The sequence below is a fragment of the Onychomys torridus genome, chromosome 10 (genome assembly GCF_903995425.1).
Source record: "Onychomys torridus chromosome 10, mOncTor1.1, whole genome shotgun sequence".
NCBI classification, from domain to species: domain Eukaryota; kingdom Metazoa; phylum Chordata; class Mammalia; order Rodentia; family Cricetidae; genus Onychomys; species Onychomys torridus.
The window spans coordinates 86,939,803-86,964,906 of record NC_050452.1 but is presented as its reverse complement, the minus strand read 5'-3'; the positions used below and the strand labels follow the sequence as shown (position 1 = coordinate 86,964,906).

Sequence of the window (25,104 nt, the reverse complement as noted above, 5' to 3'; positions counted from 1 at the left end):
TGTGTGTGTGTGTGTCTGTGTGTGTGTGTGTCTGTGTGTGTCTGTGTGTGTCTGTGTGTGTGTGTGTGTGTGTGTGTGTGTGTGTGGATTGAAGAAACAGCAGCCATACATTTGAGGAAGGAGGAGGAATGCATGGCAAGGCTTGGAGGAGAGAAAGGGAGAAATTATGTAACCATATTTCAATTTCAAAAATAAAAATTACAAAAGCATATTTCTAACATATGCTAAGGCTCAGCTTTGAATAAAATTACCTGGTTACTTTTGCAAACAAACAAAAATAAATAAATAGACTGGATCTAAACACGTCAGGTCAAACCGCATGCAAAGACACACACAGATTTAAAGTAAAAAATAAGGAAAGAGACAGCTTAAAGAAAGAGTACACGGCAGAAAAGTGAGCATCTCAGTGGCTAGTAAGTATTGGATAAAGTCATTTCAAGAGGATCAATTCCATTCGGAAACTTTATAACTATAATATGTTTAATTATAACATTTTTAAAAACGAGGGATTTTAAATTTATCAGGAAGACAAACAGCCCATGAAAATCTGTCATTTTACTTCCCCTACACTTAAACCTCATTCAGTAAAGCAATTTTTATGTACTTTAAAATAAACAAACTGTTAAGAATTCTAGTACCCAACAGACAGAATAAGCATGCCTTTCTATTCATTGTCTGCTTCCATGGGATTCATGTTTTTGATGTACCATTTCTGATTTCTAGCCAGCAACAAGATGGCTCCACACTGACTAGGAAGGTATGCTACCAAGCCCATAAATTTCCATGCTGTTATTGCCTCCTCCTCCCTAAAAGTCTGCATTCCCAATATATATTCCCAATATATATTACCCTTAGTAATCTCCCAAAGATGCAACATTTAACAACTGAATTATTTCCTAAAATCAGTAATCAAAGTAATGTTTCATTTTTCTCCAAAATTATTTTTCCATCTAAATTTATTTTTTGTGTATGTGTATGGATACATCTGTGTGGGCATGTGTTTATATATTTATATTTGTATTTTTTAAAGCACATTCCAGCCATCTGTGCCACTCTAACAATACTAGACTTAAAATGCCAATCATAAAATATATTAGCATTTTGCAAAGACAAAGCAAGCAACAGAAAGCTTGCAATGACTGCAAGCTTCTTCAACACTCCTAAAATTATTAATTCTATGATTAGTACAGTGTGATGTCCTTCAAATCCCTCCAAATTGGAAATGTCCTAACTAAAATACAACTTGGAAGAAGAAAGAGGAAGTGGTCAAGGAGGATGGGATCAGAAAGGAAGGGGCTCAGAGAAAGACCATGATGTAGAAGAAAGCAATGGAAGAACACCCAGGACACCCACCCAGCAATGTTCTCACAAAGCAGCCATGGTGCCTGTAGGCTGTTGGGCTTGAGAGCCACCTGCCCTGCAGATGCACCTAACCACTGAATCCAAGACAAGGTCTTCACAACCCTGATTTCATGGGCAGCAGAAAGTAGCTGTTCACTATAGCGGATTAGGGAAGCTTTAGGGAGATCTTCCCTGCTGAGCCTCCTATTTAAAAGCAAGTTTAGACTAAAACTCCAGCATGGAGTTAATTTCCAAAAATAAAGGCTCTTTTTAAAATCAGCTCCTTCCTTTTCAAGGGCTTTGGGTTGTATTTTTACATTTTATTTTTATTTATTTATTTTTTTAATGAGGGCTGGAGAGATTGCTTAGTAGTTAAAAGCAAGCTGTGCTTGTAGAGGTCCTGGGCTCAGTTCCCATCACCCAAGAGTTGGCTCACAATGATCTGAAACTCCAGTTCCAGGGGATCCAATTCCCTTTTCTGGCCTCCAAGGGTATCGGGCTTACACGCAGTACACAGAGGGACACACGTTTTAAAAATAAAGCACCCATACACATACATAAACAAATAGATCTTTTTAAATTTATGCATTTTGACTATGAAATTTCAAACTGAATGATTTTCTTTACTTCTATCTTATTTGATATTTATACAGATAATATGCTTACCTTAAGTGTGCTAATCTTTTTTCACATTCTTACCTCTCACCTATCATTAGTGTATAATTTGGTTGGTTGTGTTTTTTTTGTTTTTTGTTTTTTTAAAGCATTAAAAGAAATGAAAACAAAATTCTGTTTCCCAAACTTTATGGAAAAGAATTATGACCCCAATCCCCAAGAGCTACTGATCTCTGGCTGTTAAAAGCATTTGGCAAAGGAAAGCCCTAATATACAAGGGTAGTTGTCATTACCAATTACTAGTTAGAACTTTGCTTTGCATCCTGAATATACTTCCTTCATCAGGTACTACACCACTTACGGGCTGTGGCTTTGATGATCATCTGATGGGGGCTATCCACTGGGCTTATCACAAACAAGGCCCCTGTCACTCAGGGTGTACAAAGACAAGGCCAATTAGAAGAAAAAACAGCTATAATTTGGGGCAAGCCTGCTATATAAATACTGTGTTATCAGAATTCCCCATCCACATAAATGTGGATCCTTGCCTAGGGGAACATAAATGGTGTTAGTCAAAACACAAAGGTTCAGTCACTTCCTAGTTGATTAAAAGGCATAGACTTTAAAAACTCTACTTCTTTCTGTCTTACAGTATAGAATTAACACAAGATGAAAAAGGTGGGCTTTTTGCAAGTTCCTAAGGAATGCTATTTGGCAACATCAGACACCACAGAAGTAATTTTCTAACATCAAAGTACAAAAACATGAATCTGGGTAATTGCCATGTGATTAATAGTAGCCAATCCCTGTCTTACTTATCAATGAGAGAGAAAATAACTAAAAACATAGTTCACTACTGAATAAGTGGGCAGTTCTTCTAAGTGAAAAAAATAATTATCATGCACACTCTAGGAAGTATTTGGTATTTCTGCACTAGAATTCAGAGTTCTAATCCATCCAAACACTTTCACTCCTTCCTCAGAAATAAATGGAGATAATGCACAAGGTACCCAGGCAAATCACTGTTCAAGTGGCACTTGTGGGCAAGACTCTAAGTAACTCTTTCATCCGGTAAGATGACCTCATTTGAAGCTGGTGTTATGCAACTCCAAATTGTGTTTTAAATGAGAGGAATAAAGGAGGAAAAAGGGGAGTGAGAAAGGGTAGGTGGATAGAAAGAGAGAGGAGGGTTCATCCTTAAAAGAAAAGAGCTAGGAAATTTTGTTAACTTTTATGTGCTAGACCACGTAAGATGGATTTTTCTAAAAGCATTGTATGCAATGGGGACTAATAACATGCTCCTACATGTGGCACTCTTCCATGCAACTTTATAAACATTCCTGGAAAGCAGTGACGTGTTAAGAGGGAAGAACTGCATTGTTTATATCATTTTGTTTTGCTTGTAAAGTTCCCCTAAATCTATTTCATGGCTCATCAATGGCTACTTCGGCTTTAGTCTCTTGAGCAACAAAAACAGAGAGAGTTCTGGGTCTGGTCAGTAAATATCAACAAAAGGAGGGAAGGAGGGAGAGAAGAATGGAGGGAGGGGAAGAGACAGAGACAAGTAAGTACACAGGACCAACAACCAACGTTCTCTTATCCAAGGTTACAATAAATGAGAAGCAATCAGTACCGGAAATAAAGAAGGACCTAGAAATGGGCCTTGGACTGTAAGATGCACTACTTCCAGGTCAGACAGCAGATCTGGGGAGGGAACCTGTGGAGTTGTGGCAGGGAGGAAGCTTTCTCTGTTACCCAGGCCTGATAAGTGAGGTGACTGGGTCATAGAAACTCTGAATGAAAATCAGGATTATTGGAGCTGGGTGGGGTGGCACAAGCCTGTAATCTAATCCCACCACTTGTAAGGTGGAAGCCAAAGCTCAGAAATTCAAGGAAAGCCTATTACACATAGCAAGTTTGAGGCTAGCCTGGGTCACATTCAATATTGTCTTAAAAATAAAAATAAAATCAGGATCCCTGAAAGACTGACCTCCCTGTAATAAGAATAAGAAAACCTATTCCTTAGCATCAGGTTATCCCACTCATGTGTTTAGCGCTGTGATCATTCCGGGTAAGCAAGAAGGACTTCCTTAATCATGAAGCCCAAAGGCACCATAGACCTAATCTTGAGGTCCCCTCTCCCAAGGTCTGCCATCCAATCCTGAAAAAGGGGCTGGAAAGATGGCCCTGTAGTTAAGAGTCCATGTTCCACAATCATGATGACTGGAGTTCAGATTCTAGCACCCATCTAACAACCAGCATCCCCCACCACCATCTGCAACCCTAGCTCAAGGGGTAGTAATAGGGTGATGATCATTGTATCCAAGTCATGAGCCCCATGTTCAAGAGGAGACTGCCTCAGAGAAACAGGTGGAAGAGAAAGAGAAGAGAATGGCTATGTAACTGCACCTGGGAATGTTGTGTATCATGGAAAATGGGGTGCATAAGGGGCAGAAGGGGATGGAGAAAGAAAGAGAAGGCATGAAGATGAACAAGCTAGAGTGTGGTTCTGATCCATCACGTGCATGTAAACATCTTTGATGTTCATACTTTTCCGGGTGTTTCACAAAATCCAGCCTAAAAAAGAACGGTCCAGAGCAATCCTGCCTTCACATGAACAATTAATATGATGTCTAATAAGTAGAAAGTCCTAGAAGCTATACAGAATTATCACAACTACATTGTATTAGTTTGAGGTTTGGGTAAGAATCTAATGAGGCAGAAGTTACTCTCCATTGTAGTGTGTGTGTGTGTGGGGGGGGGGGTGTCTTGGTAAAACCATCAACTAGTAATCTCTAAATGTCAGAATAAGGAGAGCACAGTTGAAGAGCCAGCAAGACACCGGCCAAGGTCAGAGCCAGCAACACCCACAAGGTGGGTGACTAACAATGGTAGCCAGGGTGAGTGGCAAACATAAGCCAAGCTCAGCAGCTAACAGAAGTCAGAGATGGATAGAGGGGGCTTCAAGGCATGACCCTGCATTTGGATGAGGAACATGAGTAGCATGTGACCACCACTTTAGGTGAACCTGAAAGGCAGAGTGTACTCCCCCTGCCCCTCAACTGGCTTGGGCCATGATAGCGCTAGAGGACTAACTGATCTCAACAGAAACTAACTCAGTTTTTGTCCAGTTTCAGTCATAAATCCTATAAAAAAAAATTTAAAAAAAAAATTTAAAAAGCCTGTAGACAACCAGCTTCAAGGTTTTTCCCTCTGTTGGAGGACTTGGCAAGGCCTTCCCCTGGGGTGAAGCTCATAGAGATGGCAAAGCTTTCCTGTAGTGTGAATGTGAATGTTAACAGTGTATACATGTGCAAGTGTTTACGGATGATTCAATTGCATGTGCAAACACTTGCAACTGCAGTGTCCTCCCCCAGATGTCACAGACCAAGACTGCTCAAATACAGAGACCTCCTAGAGAGATCAGCTACCCCTCCCCCATCCTGTACAAAATAAACACACTGAAGTTCCCCATAGTCCGATGGTTGGTGTCACTCTATCAGAGTATGCACGACCCAACAGACCTTAGCTTTTCTTGTTTTTTTAAGAAAAATTTTATTCATTTTACACACCAACCAGAGATCCCCCTCTCATCCCTCCTCCTGCTCACCCCCAGCCTTTTGCCCTCCCCTGACCCATCCCCCCATCCCCTCCTCCAAAAGGGTAAGAGCTCCCATGGGGAGTTAGACAAGCCTGGTACATTCAGTGAGGCAGGACCAAGCCCCTCCCCCCTACATCAAGGCTAAGCAAGGCATCCCACCATTGGTAATGGGCTCCAGAAAGCCAGCTCATGCACCAGGGATAGATCCTGTTCCCACTGCCAGGGACCCCTCAAACAATCCAAGCTACACAACTGTCTCCTGTATGCAGAGGGCCTAGTCCAGTCCCATGCAGACTCCACAGCTGTCAGACCTCACTTTTCTACATATGTGTCTGTGTATTTGTGCTTTCATAATTCATTTATAGCCCCAGTCAGGTTAAGTCTCAGCTGCACAGGATTCCGCAAAGGTCTTTACGAATATCCTAATTTATTAACTTTACTAACCAACTTTGAAAGTTTCGTGGGATCTAAGCAGCTGCTCGTAGATGCATTTATTTGTGCCTATGGTGGTAGTAATGTGAATGCTATTCTAAGTATTTCATCTAAGACTCTAGGGAGAAAGATTGTTATTGCGTACTTAATTTGGAGGGTGAAGGGTGTATCACAGTGGTACAGAGCCCTATGTAGTACCTGTGAGTTCCTGGGTTCACTCTTAGTACTACAAAGGAAAGAAAATAAAAGAAAAGCAGAAAACTGAACAGAAACAGAGGCACAGAAAGTTTATATAAGCTGACTCGGGTGGAACACAAACTTACTCAGGCAAACTCTATCCAAACTTTGCATTTTGGACCTTACTTATTTTGCACATTTTATGTCTCATTAGCTCTTACTTCGTGAAAATATAACATTACCTAAAAATACCATTTCCTATTCTGATGATGTGTTGGCAAAGCAGAGGTTATTATACAGAACAAGGGGTATGCTTCTGCTGTGGATGGAGAGCAGACTAAAAGAGAGCTTCTCTCACACCAGCTTCCCAGGCTGTCTCAAAAACACCTGCCTGGGAGATACCTGGAATCTATTAAAATAGTTGTTGGTTTCTTTAATCTTCTTAAACTTTCTATAGCCTCCTTAACTTCACAATGATGACCCCTTTTCCTCAGCTGTTAGAAAAAAAGACTTAGTGGGCAATGACAATGTAAAAACAACAAAACAAAAAGCATAGCCCTCACCTCAAAGTGGGTCATAGGTAGCTCGGGAGAGAGCCAAATATGAGTGTTCATGGCTTATGAGTACAGAAATCTCTGCTACAGCCTCGGATGCTATCCAACAATATTCTTACTTCTGTGATGGTGGAAGGTAAGGGTCTGCTCATACATTCCTAAAAGACTTGCTTACTAGCTACAAAGAGGGTTAGGCCATACATGGTGATGAGCAGTTAGTGACTACTCAAGGGAAGGGAGGAAGCTAGCCCAAGATACCTTGCAATCAGGTTTTGGACTTGCAACATTTCAACCTTTCTAGGATTGCTGAAATTCTAATGTTTTGCAGAAAGTTCAATGCATTGTGTGGTTTCTTTTGCAGAGTTTTATTACATAATAAAAAAAATTTCAGTGTCTGTGTGAAGATCTTAGTTCAAGTCCTCAGAAGTGTAAAGATCAGTGCTATAGTGCACATCTGTTATCCCAGTGTACCCATGGTGAGATGGAAGGTGGAGATGGGAGAATTCCCAGAAGCTCACAGGCCAGCTAGCTTGGCATATGAACAAGAGACCCTGTCTCAAATAAGATGGAACAAAAGTATCAATACCCAAGGTTGACCTCTGACTTTTCATATACAGGCTGTGGTACATGTGTGCTCATACAATGAGCATAGCACGGTCACAGTTTGATCTCTCTTTCTCTCTCTCTCTCTCTCTCTCTCTCTCTCTCTCTCTCTCTCTCACACACACACACACACACACACACACACACACACACACACACACACGCACGCACTCACGGGAGTGGGCAATAAAGATAAATTCTGGCTAAATGTCTAAAGCTCCTTTTATGTCCTGGACAATGGAAAGTCACTATGAGCTCCCCAGGAGCCACCTGACTTAGAAAATTTGTGCCATCAGATGTTCCAGTCCAAGCCAGGAGACTCTTCCCACAGTGGACTCTGCTCCTCAGACATCTACGATACTGCGTCCAGTCATGGTACCATCACTGAATGAAAATCTACCCCACGACACCGCTCCCTTCTCAGATGTCAAGTGGCTTTTGGTCAGGTGTTAGCACTGTCTCTCCCACTGCAGGATGGCCACAGTGAAGCCCGGCACCAGTAATGGGAAGGCTGAATGGAGGGAAAAGCATTTCATTCCACAAAGTGTGCACTAAAAGGAAAGCTTAACTTCCAGAGAATAAAATGTCAGTGTAGACGGTGAAGGAGATGGAAGACTGCCAGCTGGGAGGGCTCCAGATCACACCCAGAACCAGGACAAGACGACACTGGGCAGGGAGATCAGAGTGAAATGGATGTTTAAATCAGGGACCAGTGTTCTGCAGATGCAGCTTGGAGGGGAACTCATGCTGCACCTACAAATCATGTTGGGACCTACAAAGGAAACCAGCAAAGCAACACGCCATGTGCACAGCTGGAGGGGAAAGGACAGCTGAGGGTGCCCATCCTTACTAAATCAGATAAAGTGAGGAACAGTTTGACACAATGTGCTCATGGGAGAAAACAAGATGACATCAGTGCTCGTCTTCATGACTTGAAGGAGCCTTTTAAAACATGACAACTAACTCTGGCCAACACACACACACACACACACACACACACACACACACACACACACACACATTTTCATGCTTCCACTTTGAAAATACACTATCTAGAATATAATGAATATAAAGAAGCTTCAAAAACTTTCAAAGCTGGGCAGTGGGGGTAGAGCGCATGGAGCCCTGGGTTAGCTTCCCAGCACCATATTCACCAGCTAGGGTAGTGCATGCCTGTTATCCCAGCACTTAGAACCTAGAATCTGGAGTATCAGAGCTTCAAGGTCATCCTCAGCTGCATAGGGAGGCTGGGGGCAGCCTAGCTTACACGAGACCCCATCTCTAGAAGAAAATAAAAAGCCCCAGCCCTAACATATCCATCTGTATATTGGCTACACCCACAAAAGAGGAGTGTGTTCTGGGTTCTCAGAATTATTGGCTGAGTGCAAATGAATCCAAACTGTTACTCATAAACTCCTAGAGGCCAGCACTGGGTCCTCTGAACTGCTAGGCTCAAAATTACCTAAGTCACAGGAGAGACAGGAGAGAAGCTTCAGCTGTGTCTCCAGGCATCTGCATCCCATGTTCCATAGCACAGCACACTGACAGATGATAGCATCCTTACATCATTCTCACTGGGGTGGCCCAGGGGATCCATGTAGGGACACTCACACGCCTACTTCTGTTTTCTCCAAGTAGGGCCTCATCTACTACTACTCTATCATACCAGACTGTTTCTTATGCTTTATGTACTAAAAGAAAAGTCCATCCTTAATCCAAAGTAGAGAACTCATTGCACTGTACTTGGCATTATCTTGTCTAAAAGTTCACAGTTCCACTGTCTGTTGATGGTTTTCCTTGTCCACCTGCCCTAACTCAGGTTCTGTGGTCAGGTTATGGGGAGGTTAAAGCACACTACTTATTGTCTCCTAGTTTCCTTCTTAATGGGGAAAGAACAGAAAAGAGGTCATAGTGATAAAGCGATCCGATTCCTTCACCAGCCTCTTTTCCTAAGACCACCATATTTCTTTGTCTAATTTCCTTCCTTCCTTCCTTCCTTCCTTCCTTCCTTCCTTCTCTTTCCTTCCTTTCCTTTCTTTTCTTCCTTCCTTCCTTCTCTTTCCTTCCTTTCCTTTCTTTTCTTCTTCCTTCCTTCCTTCTCTTTCCTTCCTTTCCTTTCCTTTCTTCCTTCATTTCCTTCTCCCTTCCCTTTCCTTTCCTCTCTCTCTTCCTCTCTCTCTTCCTTTCTCTCTTTCTCTTTCTTCCTTTCTTCCTTTCTTCCTTTCTTTCTTTCTTTCTTTTTCTTTCTGTCTGTCTGTCTGTCTACTTTATACCTTGTACTGTTTCAAAGGCAACCAGAGGCAGCTAACTTTTAGTTCTAATGACCAAGAACTCTAAAGGAATTTACACTCTATACCTTCAGAAAAATATATCTTTCTGTCACTCACATATTTTCCAGTACAATATTAGTTGGTATTTTCTTCCTTTACCCCTTTGTGAACTCAAGGTTTTTGTTTGTTTTTTATTGTGTTTTTCAAGACAGGCTTTCTCTGTGTGACAGCCCTGGCTGTCCTGGAACTTGCTTTGTAGACCAGGCTGGGCTCAGAACTCCACCTGCCTCTGCCTCCTGAGTGTGGGGATTAAAGGTGTGCACTGCCACTGCCTGGCTGTGAACTCAAGTTTTAAACTACACCCGGAACCTGCGATGAGAGTGTATCTTTACAGATGCCAGTCCAAAACTGACAACACATAAGAACCTGAAATAAAACATCCACTACTTTTCTTAGATTGATACGTTTTTAAAGTTTTGTTTTGTTTTGTTTTTTTAAATAAATGTGACATGTGAATGCAAGTGCAAAGTGTGGATTTTGAAAATCATACAATAAAAAGAAAACGAAAGTCTTCTCAGACAGGCGTGGTAGTGCACACCTGTAATATAGCACTCAGGAAGCAGAGGCAAGAGGATGAAAGAGTCAAAACCAGCCTCAGCTGCAATGGGAGACCCTGTTTCAAAAATAGTAAGTAAGCAAACAAATAAACAAACTTTCCCTCACCATCTCATCTCCTAATTACTAAAACAACCCCAAAGTCTGCTCAGTATTGGTTTTGTCATTAAGTAAATCTTGTTGCCCTCCAGTATAGTATCTAGAGCTCTCTGAAAAAACCCATAATCATTGCACATACAGAATATCTAAATGAAGTTGGAAGAAAGGGAGTGGAATTGGCATAGGAGATGCCACGCTGCAATCATAAACTACTATGTGCCATTTTTTCCCATAGGTAACATCTGCCAGGTTGGTGAAATGCTAGTCCAGAGGGCAGAGGAAAGTCTTCAGAAACTAGACAAAAGTATCAGCACAAAATATTGTTTTTCAGAATTTCTTCTTTATTAAGAAACCAAATTTGAAAGCACACCACAATCATACAGAGAAGAGCAGAAAATGGAAACCAAATGGTCAAGCAGACTGTATGGGTGTAAATATGAGCTCACCCCCCCCCTTTTTTATCTGTGCTGATTTTCCCACAGGAAGGAAGAGATTAAAGGATGGATTACTTCACGAGCTCTAAAGGTCTCTAGGCTGACCCCACTCTTAGAGGGGACTCTTTCAGAGGAATAATGCTATAAAGAACGGTGAAAACCCACAACCGAGCCCTTCAGAGGGCCCTCATTCACAGCTTCCATTGACTGCCATGGCCTCTCTGAGGGAATTCAAAATAATTCACTGCCCACCAGAATACTGAGTTCACAGAGAGGAAGAAAGTGGCGGAGCTGCTTTGCATCCATTTAATGTTTTCGCAGAAACGTGAAGGGGGTTAATCTTGTACAAGTCCAGTCATGTGCTTTTACAAAGGACCACGAAGGAGTCGCGAAGCCTCCCCCGACTCTGCGGGAAGCTCTTTCTTTGTGCCTTCTTTTCTACACACGTCTGACAAAGAGGCTAAGTGTCTGCCGCCTGGATTCGGAGGTGAGAGAAGCCACAATGACGTCATCGCTGCTGAAGCGCTCTGTGAGCTGAGATAATGAAGACCTCTCCGCCCCAGGCATTACCATTGCTGCGGTGCAAACTTCCTCAACTTTCAAACACCTCAGGCTCCTATTCATTGCAAGGGGCAGTGTGTTTTTCTTTATCTTCTAAAGTGCTAAAAAGAAATCCTTCAAGAACAAGTCTCACTCTCACTAAAACACAGCCTCCGAGTTTAGTGAATCAGTAAGGTAAAGTGGGAACAAAAGACCATACTTAAAAAAAAAAAAAAAATGAGGAACAGGTAAATGATTCAATCAACATTCTTTTTATTTAAATTTCAAGAATTTAGTAGGAAATACGGCATTATATGAACAGTATCAACTTCCCACCCCGTAATCCTGAATATATGTATAAACATGGCTTTTAGAAGCAAATTGAATTATTCAAGAACATCAATAATTTGAAGGCAGGTGTGGTAGTAAATAAGCAAACAAATAAACTTTCCCTCACCATCTCATCTCCTAATTACTAAAACCACCCCAAAGTCTGCTAATCTCCAACGATTTTTATACCATGGACTAGTCTGAAATATTTTTGAAGCTATGGAAACTTTCTGAGAGAAAAAAGTTGATGGACTCAATTATGCACATCTTAGGAAACTATGTACACATGATAGAGGCCTCCGGATACTATGGAAGCTTGCTTCATAGAACACAACTCAGTACAAAAGCAAACTTCTCTCCCAACCCTGTTGGAAAGTATTTATATAGGGCCATGATTTTCCTTAAGAGATCTGACTGTCTCCATACATTATAATTTTCTCTCATAACCTGATTTATAATATATTCTTCTTCAATTATATACAATGTTGCATATGAAAAAGTGACCTCTTTTAAACTATTCTAAATAAGCAACTTGAGGGAAAGTATTTTTTTTTTTCAAAGAATATTATAGTTAGGTAAAATAAAAGGTGAGGGCCTGAAGAGATAGCTCAGCAGTTAAAGGCTGCAAACAACAACCTCCCACCTCAAATAGTGCCCAGACAAACAGGCTCAGAGGTAGGAGGATAGCTTTGGGCCACTACAGCACTAAGAACAGGAAGTGAAACGCCCTACAAGTTCATGTCTTGAACACTTGGTTCCAAGTTAGTAGCCCTGTTTCATTAAGTTGTGGAACCATTGAGAAGAAGCACTGGCTGGAGAAGGTGCCCACTGGCTTTGAGGTCTACATAGCCCAATCCCCTTTTTATCTTATGTCTGCCTGAGATAAGAGAAAGCAGTTGCTACATGATCCTTTTGCCAGAGTCCCCTGTATCATGGAGTCAGTCGCATAGACAGTGATAGACAGTGTCCTCTTATACTACGAGCCAAAATAAATGGTTCCTCCTTTAAGTGGCTTCTTGTTGGGTACTTGATCATGGCAATGATCCAAGTGACTGATGAAGACCATTGGCAACTCTTGACAAGAGCAGTGGACCACCACAAAGGGAAGATGTAGTCATTAATAAAATATTAGGAGTTAACTTACAATTGAGCACTTAGTAAATACAAGGAATTTAAATGAGGTTCTTTATTCCAGTGGGTTTTTTTTGTTTTTTGTTTTTTGTTTTTTTTGTTGTTTTTTTTTAAGGCTTTGAAATATGCACTATTACTTTTTTCTGCCTTACAAATGAGGAAACTGGGACTTTGGGAGGTTAAGTAACTTTACCAAGGTCCTGAAGCTATTTAGTACAGTACACTATAAAATACAAACTTAAAACTAACTCAAGAGAGAAGATTCAAATGCCTCAGTTTGTTTTAACAGACTATTCCCAGATAATCATATGCCAAGACATTTAACACAGTCAAACTGACTCCATGAAACAGCCTTCATAAAAATGTCTAGTCATGTGCAGAGGGTGGTATGAAAAGGGACTAATCAGAAAATGTGTGTGATCCTGTTTTTACATCTTATATGTAATATGGTCTTATATTAAGCAAGTTTCTGAAAAAACCCTATATCTAGGTCATATTTTAGGGACTTATGACTAAAAATATGAAGGTAGTTCCAAGGGACTGTGCACTGTGGTATCTGGTCCCCATCAGTGTATTAACTTTTCTGCTATAGCTCACATTCCAAATGCCCTATGAGTTTTAGTCACTAGATCTGGGTTCCTAAGGGACGGAACCACCATGAGTGGTCTTAATTTCTCCTCTGTTTTTGTAATCAGTCAAAGAATACTAAAATAGATGACCCTCCTTTATACTAAAGGAGACCTGGACATGGGACTTCCCTCACTTTAAATACATCTAGACAAAAAGAAAATCTTCTGAAGTGTATGACCCGATAATGACAGTATTAATATATGTTCTGTGATTTCCATAAAAATCCCTCAGTCATTTGTCTATCATTGATAATTAAAAAAAAAAACCATCATGCTTCTAGAGTCATAAGGAAAATGAATTCAATAACTCTTACTTGTAAAGTCCTGTGGCTCTTACTATTATTCTGTTCAATAGACCTAGTGTCAAACACCCTCTATATTTTCCAGGAAAGCTCTCAGACCTTACAGAGAACTTCCATTGTACAGTGGATGTTCATTAATACAGAGACTCATAACTGATCAAACCATAGATAGTAAATATCAGCGGTGTGCTCAACCACAAATGCAGATCTGGGAAAAGTTGGGGGGAGGGTGAATATGATCAAAACACATTGGATGGAATTCTCAAGTGGTAAAATTCTGTGGACCTTGGAATAAAACTGTGTTTCCATATGTTAATTAGAAAAGAAAATAATAGTTATGCAGGATTAAATTATGAACACCCACATAAAGACATTGGGAAACTGAACAGCCTATGGTCTTCTAAATGACTGAGGACCTCAGATAGGATCTGTGATCCCTGTAAGTAAAATCATAGGCTGGAAGGTGCTTAAGCTTTGCAGGTGAACATTTACTATAACCAATCAGTCCTCTCCCCATGTTCCCTCCCAACAAGCCTTAGATAGACACACGTAATTTCTACAACTATGCAAACATGGAGCTACTGTACAGAGCTGAGAAGTGCATTGTTTGTGCAATGAGAACAGCTTGGAAAATATAATATCATTTCTCCCCGTCTTTGTGCACAGATGACCTGCTTAGTAGTCATCCCAAAGTGTTAGCTGAGAAGCCTTGGGTGAAAACGGAAGAGGGGGAAAGAAAGAAAACCATGACATATAAGACTGTTGCATCAAAGAGACCAGAAACAAATGGAGAGAGTAAATAGTATGAGAATATCCACACTCAGAAAACAATCTACCAGATCCCATACAATCCCTATCAAAGCCCAAGTGGCATTTTTAAGTAGAAATAATAAAGGCAGTCCTAAAATTTCTCTGATCCACAGAGGACCTAAATGGTTAACAGGAAGGACCAAAGACTTTAACATCAGACATGAATCTGTAACTGATAGAAGGACGTATAGGGGAAAGGCTTCATGGTCTTGCAATGATTTCTTAGATGGGCCCCAAGATGGAGAGACAGCAAAAGCAAATATAGGGATGTGGGATGGTCTTGGTTTCTTCTCCTGACAAGGTGATAAAAATCTTCTGACAAAGGCAACTGAGGGGAGAAAGGGTTTATTTCACCTCACAGTTTAGAGGCATCACAGCAGGAGTCAAAGCAGCAGCAATTTGAAGCCCTTGGTTCCATTATGTCCACTGTAATTACTCTATTAATTAAAAAAATATCCATTTTATAATTGTTACTGCTTAACTTCTTCACTTCCTATTTACTTAATTCCCTGGATGTGAGACATGAAGTTAACTTTAGTTACCTGAGCTATTTTTTTTATCATAACTATCACAAAATTAGAATAGGAAAAAATGGAGTTCAGAGAAATGTGAACACCAAGGTGAGCTGAACAATAACTAAGAAAGATTTTTAAAATTCATGAAAGATGAAAATTTTAATCAAAAATAAGGACCCAAATGGTCACTGTTATATTTTGTATAATATCCATGATTCAAATTGCAAATATAAAAAAAAATAATCTTCATATATGCCAGACATGCCTATTGGTCTACATCTGAACTGACAACAGTCTTTGGAATATTTCTTCATGAATATAAGGAAAGATGCTTTTTAAAAAGAGGATGGGAAGTAGTCCAGGGAAAAAAGATCATGGCAACACTAGCTAAGCTGCACTCAATGCTTTTTCAAATGCTAGGTAGTTGGAGAAGAGAAAGGGATGTTAACATATTTTTTCCAGCCTGCTTAACTGAACCCTATACCTCTTAGACAATAATGGAGAAGCCCCGCTATACTGCTGACAGTGACTTCCATGACGACTGCCCACTAGAGAGGTGGCAGCCAAGCTCACACGGTGGGGAAAGACAACAGACACCACCACCAAATCCCCATGCTTGCTTTGCCTACATGTCATTCAAAACTGGAATTAAGAGCTTAAGAGTTTAAGAGATTAATATTAAGTTTAATATTCCAATTTCTTGTTACCAGAAGCCTGTTTGATGGCATTATATATATATATGTACAGATATCAAACAGTATGAGACACCAAGAAAACAATAATTTTCATAAATAAATAAATAAATATGTTTTAAACAGCCACTTATTTCATAAGGGGATTAGTCAGCACAAAGACATAAAAGCATTATACATGGGGGAAAAAAAACAAACAGGAGTTTGAAAGTGGGTACCAAACTTAGAAAACATTTCAAGGACTATATAGATTTAGTTCCTGAACACCAGACATCAGAATAAGTTCCTATGCAAGTTTGTAGATGCTGTATATTGTTAATACACACAGATGAGCAGTTAAATATTTTAAACCAATTATTATTTTTCATGTTTTGCATGCTAAAATCCCTTCCCTAGTGGCTCTGAGAGTTACTTCATGGAATAAGATAATGTCCATACTGAATTCATTTTCTCTATAATTATTATAAACACAGACTAAAATATACTAAAGAAATCCCACATATATAATTAGTATTTCCATATGAGTTCAAGAGAAGTAGCTCGACAAATGATCTTGGATTAGATTATAAACTAATGTGAAACTATCTGCGAAAATTTATAATCTAACACTAAAGGAATGTTTGCTCAATGGTGTATCTTCCATGCATCATTTGCTAATAAATTATCGGCTAAAATTAATTTCTATCATTTCATATTTTCCTTTTACATAGCCCATCAAGGATTCTCTTTAATCCATGCACAGGTCATGAGGATCTCCCAAAGCAGAGGGTTAGGGCACCTATTCACATGTCTAAGTTCAAAGAAGACTCGGCATCTACCCAGTCCCTAGCATCACCAAGGCTAAGTCTTCCCATTACTCCTGCTTGTTCTGCAGTTTTCCTCCCCAGTAACCAGGAGCAACTCCTAAATCATTTCGGACTACTCCATGTTTCCCACCTGTGACAAAGACACTCCTTCAGGGCACCATGACAACCACACCAGCAACACAAGCACTTGGGTTCCTGTAGAAAAATGAAAAACTCTGAAAGGAAGCTAGGAGATAAAGGCTTACAAGTCCTTGCTTCCCACTGGTAGGAAGTAATTACAAAAATTACTTTAACATAGAGCCACTGGTGAATGAATAGCTTGTAATGTGAGGAGAGAAGCCTAAGGGCCTAGAGACTCAATACAAAATATGAAAAGCTGAATGATGCCGTGTAAGCATACCCCCGCTCCCTATAGACTGCCGGGAGCAAATCTCTGATGAGGACAGTGTGAGCAGTCTTTAGGGTTGGTCAGGGTGTGTGTGTGTGTGTGTGTGTGTGTGTGTGTGTGTGTGTGTGTGTGCTTTAAATCCGAGTTTAGACAAATGACTGAATAGTGGAGGTTAATTTTGAATTACAATATCATTATCAATTGCAATGCCATAAACAGAGTCAGACAGAAAATCGTTTTGTACATACTACAGATTACAAAAACAAATGGACAATCCTCCACTCCTGTAGCAATGATCAGAGAGAGAAGCAAATAAAACTCTCCCATTGTGATGATATGATGTAGAGGTCATGATGAGATGGAAAAGCATCTCTATCACAAGTGTGCCAAGCTTACTGCATGAATCACACTGCAGCTTCCATGATGAGATTTTAAATTTTTCTCTTAAATTTGGTTTTATTTGTGTGTGTGTGTGTGTGCAGGGATGGAGAGTGGATGCAAAAGAGTGGGGAAATGAATGTGACCAAGATACATCATGTAAAAGATACATAAAATAAATAAAAATAAAGTTAAAAAAAGTCAAGTTCCATGGTTGTGATTTGTGCACCAAATTCATGGTATTTCTGAATAGGTCTTCCAGTTTTTCACATTTCAAAAACAACAGAACTTTCCCAACTTAAGAGTCGAGACAAAAGATGACTGAGTTAACTGAGGGTCTTGTTGTTGGTGAGTTGTACCATATACCAACAGGTTCAAAGCTATGGCTTTTTCTCATGACTCAGACAAATGTTCTTGGAAACAGGAAATGGAAATACATGTTTGCATCTTCTCAAACAGAAAACCTTGGGGCTTTGAGAAAAACCAGTTCTAGTTTTAATTGTGTTTTTGTTTTGAGGACACAATGCCCTCCTCGTCTAAAGTTGTAGATAGACAATATCTTTTAAGGGTTCCCAATTCTACACATTGTGTCCGTCAGCTGCTCAGTGACAAAGTGATAATGAGAGGTAAAGGCAAGCAGGGACAGCCCTCAGCGTTACAAGCCAGTCCATACCCTCGCCTCTCCTGGTCATCTCATTCGTCCTTCCCACCTTGACCCAGCAAGCAATTATGAGAACATATATTGCACATTTGGAGCAAACTTGGAGTTTAATAGAAACTGTTGCAATACAGATTTAAACATGGGCAATGAGGGAGTGAGAGGGAGGTGCTCAGGAAAAGGACAGCGCACATGAACACATAGCTGCTGGCTTCTCCTGTGACAGCACCCGCAAAAGAAGTTGTAAAATGTCCTCACTGATTCCAATGGATCCCCAAAGTTGCATTCATATCATCCCCATGTGTCACCCTCACTGAGCCTCTTTCTGCCTACATTTTATATGCTCTAATTCTGGGAAGAGATTTCTCTTGTCTCAAACTAGAACTCTGATATATGTTAGATTCTTGCCTCTCTTCCCTCTCCCAGACCCAAGATCCACTCTATCACAAAACCCTAGTCATTTTACTTCAATCTCTGTTTTCCTTCGGCACCAGGGCTCTGTCTCTTTATTTGTTCTCTTGTTACTCATCACTCCTGTTCAGGGCTCTAATCTGTTTTAGTTTAGAACAGTTACAACAAATTCTAAGCCAGAAACATGGCACTTCTGAGCAGCTGAACTACAAAAGGCTTCAAGAAGTAGCCAGGCAATCACTGAGATGTGTAGAAAATATGATGAACTGTTTCTACAGGCCCCACGGGTAAGCTTTGCAGGGTCACAAGTAACCACTTGTAGACCGATACTTCCCCCTGATAACTCAGTATCAGAAAAATTATGAAGACAGGGTCCTCAAACCTGTTTCTTCCTAGCCACACCCTAGCTTATACATTTTACTTCTTACTGTAACTCACTGAATAATGATGCATTGCCTTAAGCAATGGAATCTCAGTTTGATCCAGAAAAGTACTACTTTATACAGCATTTTAGTGTTCATTTATAAATCAATATGTACAGTTCTATATGATGAAATATGTTATAAAAATCTTTCTAATTTATATGTAGACTATTTTTCATCTATAAAAATATTGACTCCTCTAGTCCTTTGACAAGAAGAGAACTGAAAAGCTATAGTCTGGTGTTCAAATTTATGAATCTGAGCTCTTCTTGCCCTAGGGAAGAAAGTTAAATTCCTGATATAAACAATTAGAAATACTTAAGACGAGATCAGCTGATATCACCAGTAGCTAAATCAGAGTACCATAAACATGAAAATAAAGCCCTTTCGTTTCATGTTCAGGGACATCCTGGTACAAGTTCTGAGTTAACTGAAAGTGAGGAAACAAACGGCTTCACCTCCTCCCATGGCCACGGCAACCCTCTCCTAAGTGGGTCACTTTAGCCCATGGTCTATTTTCACTATAAGGCAAGCTTCTTGTCATGACTAAGGAAGTCAGTCTCCACTGTGTGCATTGGTATAAACCACGTTTATCATAAACTGAGTGTGCTGGTGCTGCCAGAACTAGAATTTTCAATAATTGCCAGAAATAATCTATCCATTGTTGTCAATATTCTCTCTCTCTCTCTCTCTCTCTCTCTCTCTCTCTCTCTCTCTGTCTCTGTCTCTGTCTCTGTCTCTGTCTCTGTCTCTCTCTCTCTCTGTGTGTGTGTGTGTGTGTGTGTGTGTGTGTGTGTGTGTGTGTGTGTTTGCAGGGAAACAGGGCCTCGCGAATGCTTAGGCAAGTGTCCCATGTCAGAGCCACACCCTAACCCATTTCCATTCTACTAAGCACAACAGCTCTTGAAATTTTCTTATTTCAAAAATAAAGTACGATTTCACTCCTGTAAATATTACACCAATGAAAGGCACAGGTACTAACATTTACAGAAATCCATAAGGAACTTGAAGGGAGTCTCATTGAACAGCTTGGAAGGGAGTGATCAGGTTCAGCTTGGAAGGGAGTGATGGGGTACAGCTTGAAAGGCAGTGATGGGGTAGAACTTGGAAGGGAGTGATTGAGTTTAGCTTGGAAGGGAGTGGTCAAGTCCAGCTTGGAGGGTTTGTTCCCCTTTGCAGATGTGAGCTAAAGTCTTCTGTAGTTATGTTCAGGTTTCATTACACCACCAAAATCAGAAAAACTTCAGAGGCCATAACGTTTACATTTCCAATCTATTTAAAAATAAAATAGAAAACTTTAACTTACTTCCCTACCAAACAAGAAAAGTTACTTGTTTGGTTTTTTTTTTTTTTTTTTTTAATTTATTTATGCTGTGTCAAATAGACTTCAAAGTCAAGCAGCTATCTGTTTGGTGTTAAAACATAACTTTGTTGTATATTAATACATCTCATTTACAAACTGCTACAATGACACAAACAGTGCATAATTTAAATATTTCTGGAAAAATAAATAATTGCAAACTTTAGGATAGGCTAAAGATCATCGTTTTAGTTGACACCTTTTAAAATAAATTATGAAAAGTGTACTGACATGTAATCACTCACTGGCATAGAACACCCCAACATGGGAAAAGAAAAGCTAAACGTGATGATTATAACACAAATTTCTGTTCAGTTTCCACATTTCATAAGAGCACACGCCAATCAAGTTCTCTTGACTGATGTAAGGGTTGTTTTCATCATCCCTAACATCTGTGTTTAATTATTAAACCTTGTTAAGATGCCTACCCCTGTAGTAGGAGTCTTCAGACACATCTCTGGGAGCCTGCTCCAGGGCTGATCTCTTGTAGACAACGTGAACTCTTCCTTTCGCTTCCTCCATCTGCTTACCTCTTTCCAAGGGCTCAATGAAATACTCTTCAGTATCACTTTTTATCATCCCAGCCTAAAGAAAGCATAAATACGTTCATTTTAAAAAGAAGTATCATTTTCAACTCATAAGTACATCCTTTTCAATGGCAAGAATGTAAATCTTGAAAACTACTTTTTCTTTCTTCATCTAATTATAAATTTAAAGCAGTTAAGTCATACTAGTCATTCTTGTATGTCAGTAATCTGTATATAATGTAAGAAATTCATATGAGGGCTGGAAAAATGGCTCAGTAATTAAGAGCATTTACTGATCCTCTGCTGAGTGCCCAGATTTAGTCTCAACCCATACATGGTGGTTCACAACCCCTTTCCAGTTCCAGGGGGTCAAATGTCCTTTTCTGATCTTCAGGAGCTTGTGTTCTCCTTCCTTCTCTCTCTCTCCCTCTCTTTCTCTCAAACTTTTAAAAATATCATACAGCCAGGTGGTGGTGGTGTACACCTTTAATCCCAGCACTTGGAAGGCAGAGCCAGGCAGATCTCTGTGAGTATGAGACCAGCCTGGTCTACAGAGCCAGATCCAGGACAGGCTCCAAAGCTACACAGAGAAACCCTGTCTCAAACAAACAAACAAACAAACAAACAAACAATAAAAATATCATACAGCGGGAATGAAAAATCCATATGAGGTAGAAAATACAGAGTTTATGCAGCATAAGAATAAAATCACATGACACACCTATTTCATCAGGGTATAAAACAGTATATCTACATGGTGTCTTCTCAGCAAAGAATCTTATGAGACATAGGAACTCAAAATAAAATCCCTGATTTCCCATAACAACTATTATGGATCTGTTATGAAGTATACTATATTACTTGGGCAACCCATTTTCATCTCCCACATGGACATTAAAGTATGAGAGATGTGAGTTCCATATTATACCCCATCTTTATTTTTAACTAGCTTTGGTAGAAATCCCATACTTCTAATATTTGCTAATCTGGAGAACAAACATACATCCATTGCTAAAATGCCCAATTTTGTCATTAACACCATTTACAGTTAGCAGAAAGCATTGTTAACTGGATTAATTTCACACAAGATTAATCTATTGCACTGTAACATACACACAAACACACGTAAATCTTAGTCTTTGATTTGTCTCCAACCCATTAAATCTCCAAGTTTTGTAGGTTTTTTTAAATAACTTTTATTTGCATTTTTGACAATTTCATTCATGCACAAAGAACATTCTGATTATAAAACTCCTCACCTAGCTAGGCATGATGGTGTAACATGCCTTTAATTCCAGCACAGGGGAGGCATAGACAGATAGACCTCTGTGAGTTTGGGGCCAGCCTGGTGAGTTCTAGGACAGTGAGGGCTACATAGAGAGACCCTGTTTCAAAACAACAACAAAATATCATTTTCTCTAGTCTCCCTCCTTCCTGTATTGCATCCCCACAAGTCCCACATTCTTGTGTCTCTTTTTCTTTTCCTTCTTTCGAGGCCCAGTGATCATCTATGTATCCATTGAAGACTGTGGGCTCCTTAGTGAATACACAACTGAAAAAAATGACTATACTTCCTCCACAACCCATCAGTAACCAATAATTCAGAAGGGAAAAGTGGGAATGAGGGGACCCCTCTCAGTTGATGACTGAAGGTAGATAGGCTCAGTGTTGTGCAGGCCCACTGCAAGTAGCCATAGCTGCTATGGGGTCAAGACAGCCTTGGCTGTACATGACCTGAAGCCATTTTACATCCCATCTCCTGTTGTGGAATATTGGTTTAGGATGTCTTACATTTGTTTATTTTGTGGAACATTTGTTTTAATGATCCATTATTTTATGTTGCATTTGCTTAACTCTGTAAAGCTGTGTTACTTTGCCTGTCTAAAACACCTGATTGATCTAATACAGAGATGAATAGCCAATAGCTAGAGAGAATAGGCAGGGCTGGCAGGCAGAAAGAATAAATAGGAGAAATCTGGAGAATGAGATGAGAGAAATGAGTGAGAAAAGGAGGAGAGGAGGACACCAGAGGCCAGCCACCCAACCACACAGTCAATCATGGAGTAAGAAGGAAAGAAAGGTATATAGAATAGATAAAGGTAAAAGCCCAGAGGCAAATGGTAGATGGGATAATTTAAAGTGAGGAAAAGCTGGCTACAAACAAGCCAAGCTAAGGCCAGGCATTTATAAGTAAGAATAAGTCTTCATGTATTTACTTGGGACTGGGTGGCAGGTCCCCAAAGAGTTAAAAAAAAAATACAATCTCCCTGTTTTCTGGCTCATATATTCCTTTTGGTGCTTTCTTCCATGATGATCTCTGAGTCTGAGAATGGGTAGTGCAAACGTCCTGTTTAACACTGATAACACTGAGCACTTATTTACTCTCAGCACCTTCAAGAGTCAAGAATCTCAGCTGGGCGATGGTGGCACACACCTTTAATCCCAGCACTCAGGAGGCAGAGGCAGGAGGATCTCTGTGAGTTCGAGGCCAGCCTGGGTTACAGAGTAAGTTCCAAGAAAGGCACAAAGCTGCACAGAGAAAGCCTGTCTCTAAAAGCAAAAAAAAAAAAAAAAAAAAAAAAGTCAAGAATCTCTATCTTCACACAGTTCATCGGAGAGAGAAACATTCTACCTTCACTGTCATTTCTGTAGTTCATTTAAGTTACAGAAATTACTTCCCTTAAGACTTTTCACAGATCTTAATGATTCTCCCAGATGAGTCTGTGATGGAAGCAAGGAAGCAGATAAGGACTCTGAGCACTGACCAGTGACTCGAGCCCCTTGAAAGCAAGAAGGCAGGCAATGATGAGATTAGCTCATGGGATTTTTGAAAACATGTCTCTATGTATTGTAGGCAAACATTCACATACCAGGTACCATGATACTACTTTCCTTCAGCAGAGTGCAAGTAAAACCACACTTCAAACTGAACATCTCCCTTAGAAAACAAAGTGCACTGATGTGAGGTTTGGGCAGTATCAGTGGCAAGGCAAGAGGCAGGATCTGAGGTTTAGGTATGGTCTGAATGTGCTCTCCATAGACCCTTGTGTCAGAAGTGACGGAGTTAAAGACTAAATAATTAGACTTAGAGTTTTCCTTAGTTATGATAAAAAGTAGATTATATATAAAACTGTAGACTCACAAAGATAAGATAGATAATAGAATATTTTCTCTAACTTTGTCAAATACAAGTGGACTGGATATTGTAACTGTAATTCTTACTTGACAGCTCTTTTTGTTATATATAGAGTTCTACTATGTTAAAGTTAAATTTTTCCTTTTTAATTAGTCTGAAAGGGAAAATTCATTTTCAAATTCATGGATTTTTTAAATTATGTGTTGTTTTATGCTTGCACATACACACATTATATAGTCCTCATCCTTCATTAAGGAGATTTTTCTGAAACAAATATACAAAGCCACACTCAACCAAAATGCAGAGTTGTGGAGCCCAATCCCAATGGAAACATCTACAAAACACTCCTGCACTTAAGGTTCAATTGAAGAGGGGACAGAATGACTCTAAGAGTTAGAAGGTCATGGAGTTTGCTACGAGATTGTTCCACCAGGTAGTATCAGAGACTAATGACTTTTTAATCCAAATTATCTATATCTATTTCTATGGAAATCACCCCAGCACACCTCACTCACTATAATCCTTCATCTTGGCTACTACTATTATTTACAGCATCTCAATTTCACATAGCACAGCAGGCAAAAGTACTTTCTAAAATAATCATGTTCATTTGAACAAATGCTGAATGGCCTAAATGGAAAGGCTCAAAATACCAGATTTTCCTTATGCCGGTTCACGCCTTCTAGAAGGGCTGTGTATACCACCAATTCACACTGGGGTCTACATTGACAGTAGCTCTGACACTTTGTAAGTCTGCCCACTCAGCAGTGGAAAACTCTAAGGAACCCCACATCTGAGACCATGAGGAGCCTGTCCTGGTCTCACTATTCACCATTTCTCTACTTTCACAGACAGGAAGGATAGAGTTACATGGATCACAGCCAACTGAAAAGAGGGTCAGAAAACATAACCTGGCTGCATGCCCAGGGAGCTGAGACAGATTTTGATGAGCAGATGGAAGTGGCAACCTCAAAGGAACTCATGTCACTCCTTAGCTTACATTTCCATTGCTTCCCCTTACGCATAAACGACACTGACTGCTGCAGCCCCAGGGTCCTGCTTCACACGGACACTTCCTGTATACTTATCTCAAGGAACCACTCTTAACCACACTCTTCAGGACCCAGTCACAGGGGAAATGTTGTTATGCTTAGAAAGCATACATTGCCATTTTATATTCTCTATGTCTCATAAAAAAATGCTACCTTCTTAAAAATTATGTTCTTATCCCTTCATCCCACAGAAACTTGGGACCCGTTCAAGCCTACCTCTCAGACTCAGCAACGTGTCCTCTGCTGTTTTTCTCTTTGATAGCTCTTATCACAAAC

At 40.0% G+C, this 25,104-nt stretch overlaps 1 protein-coding gene across 2 annotated transcripts in view; it reads right to left on the bottom strand.

Moving 5' to 3' along the window:
• Positions 1-25,104, bottom strand: part of Adamts3 (ADAM metallopeptidase with thrombospondin type 1 motif 3) — a 221,094-nt gene that overhangs the window by 86,021 nt on the left and 109,969 nt on the right. For both annotated transcript variants that reach the window (XM_036201567.1, XM_036201566.1), the window contains exon 4: positions 20,542-20,698. In XM_036201567.1, coding sequence (XP_036057460.1) covers positions 20,542-20,698 — 157 coding nt within the window. The remainder of the gene's footprint in view (positions 1-20,541; positions 20,699-25,104) is intronic.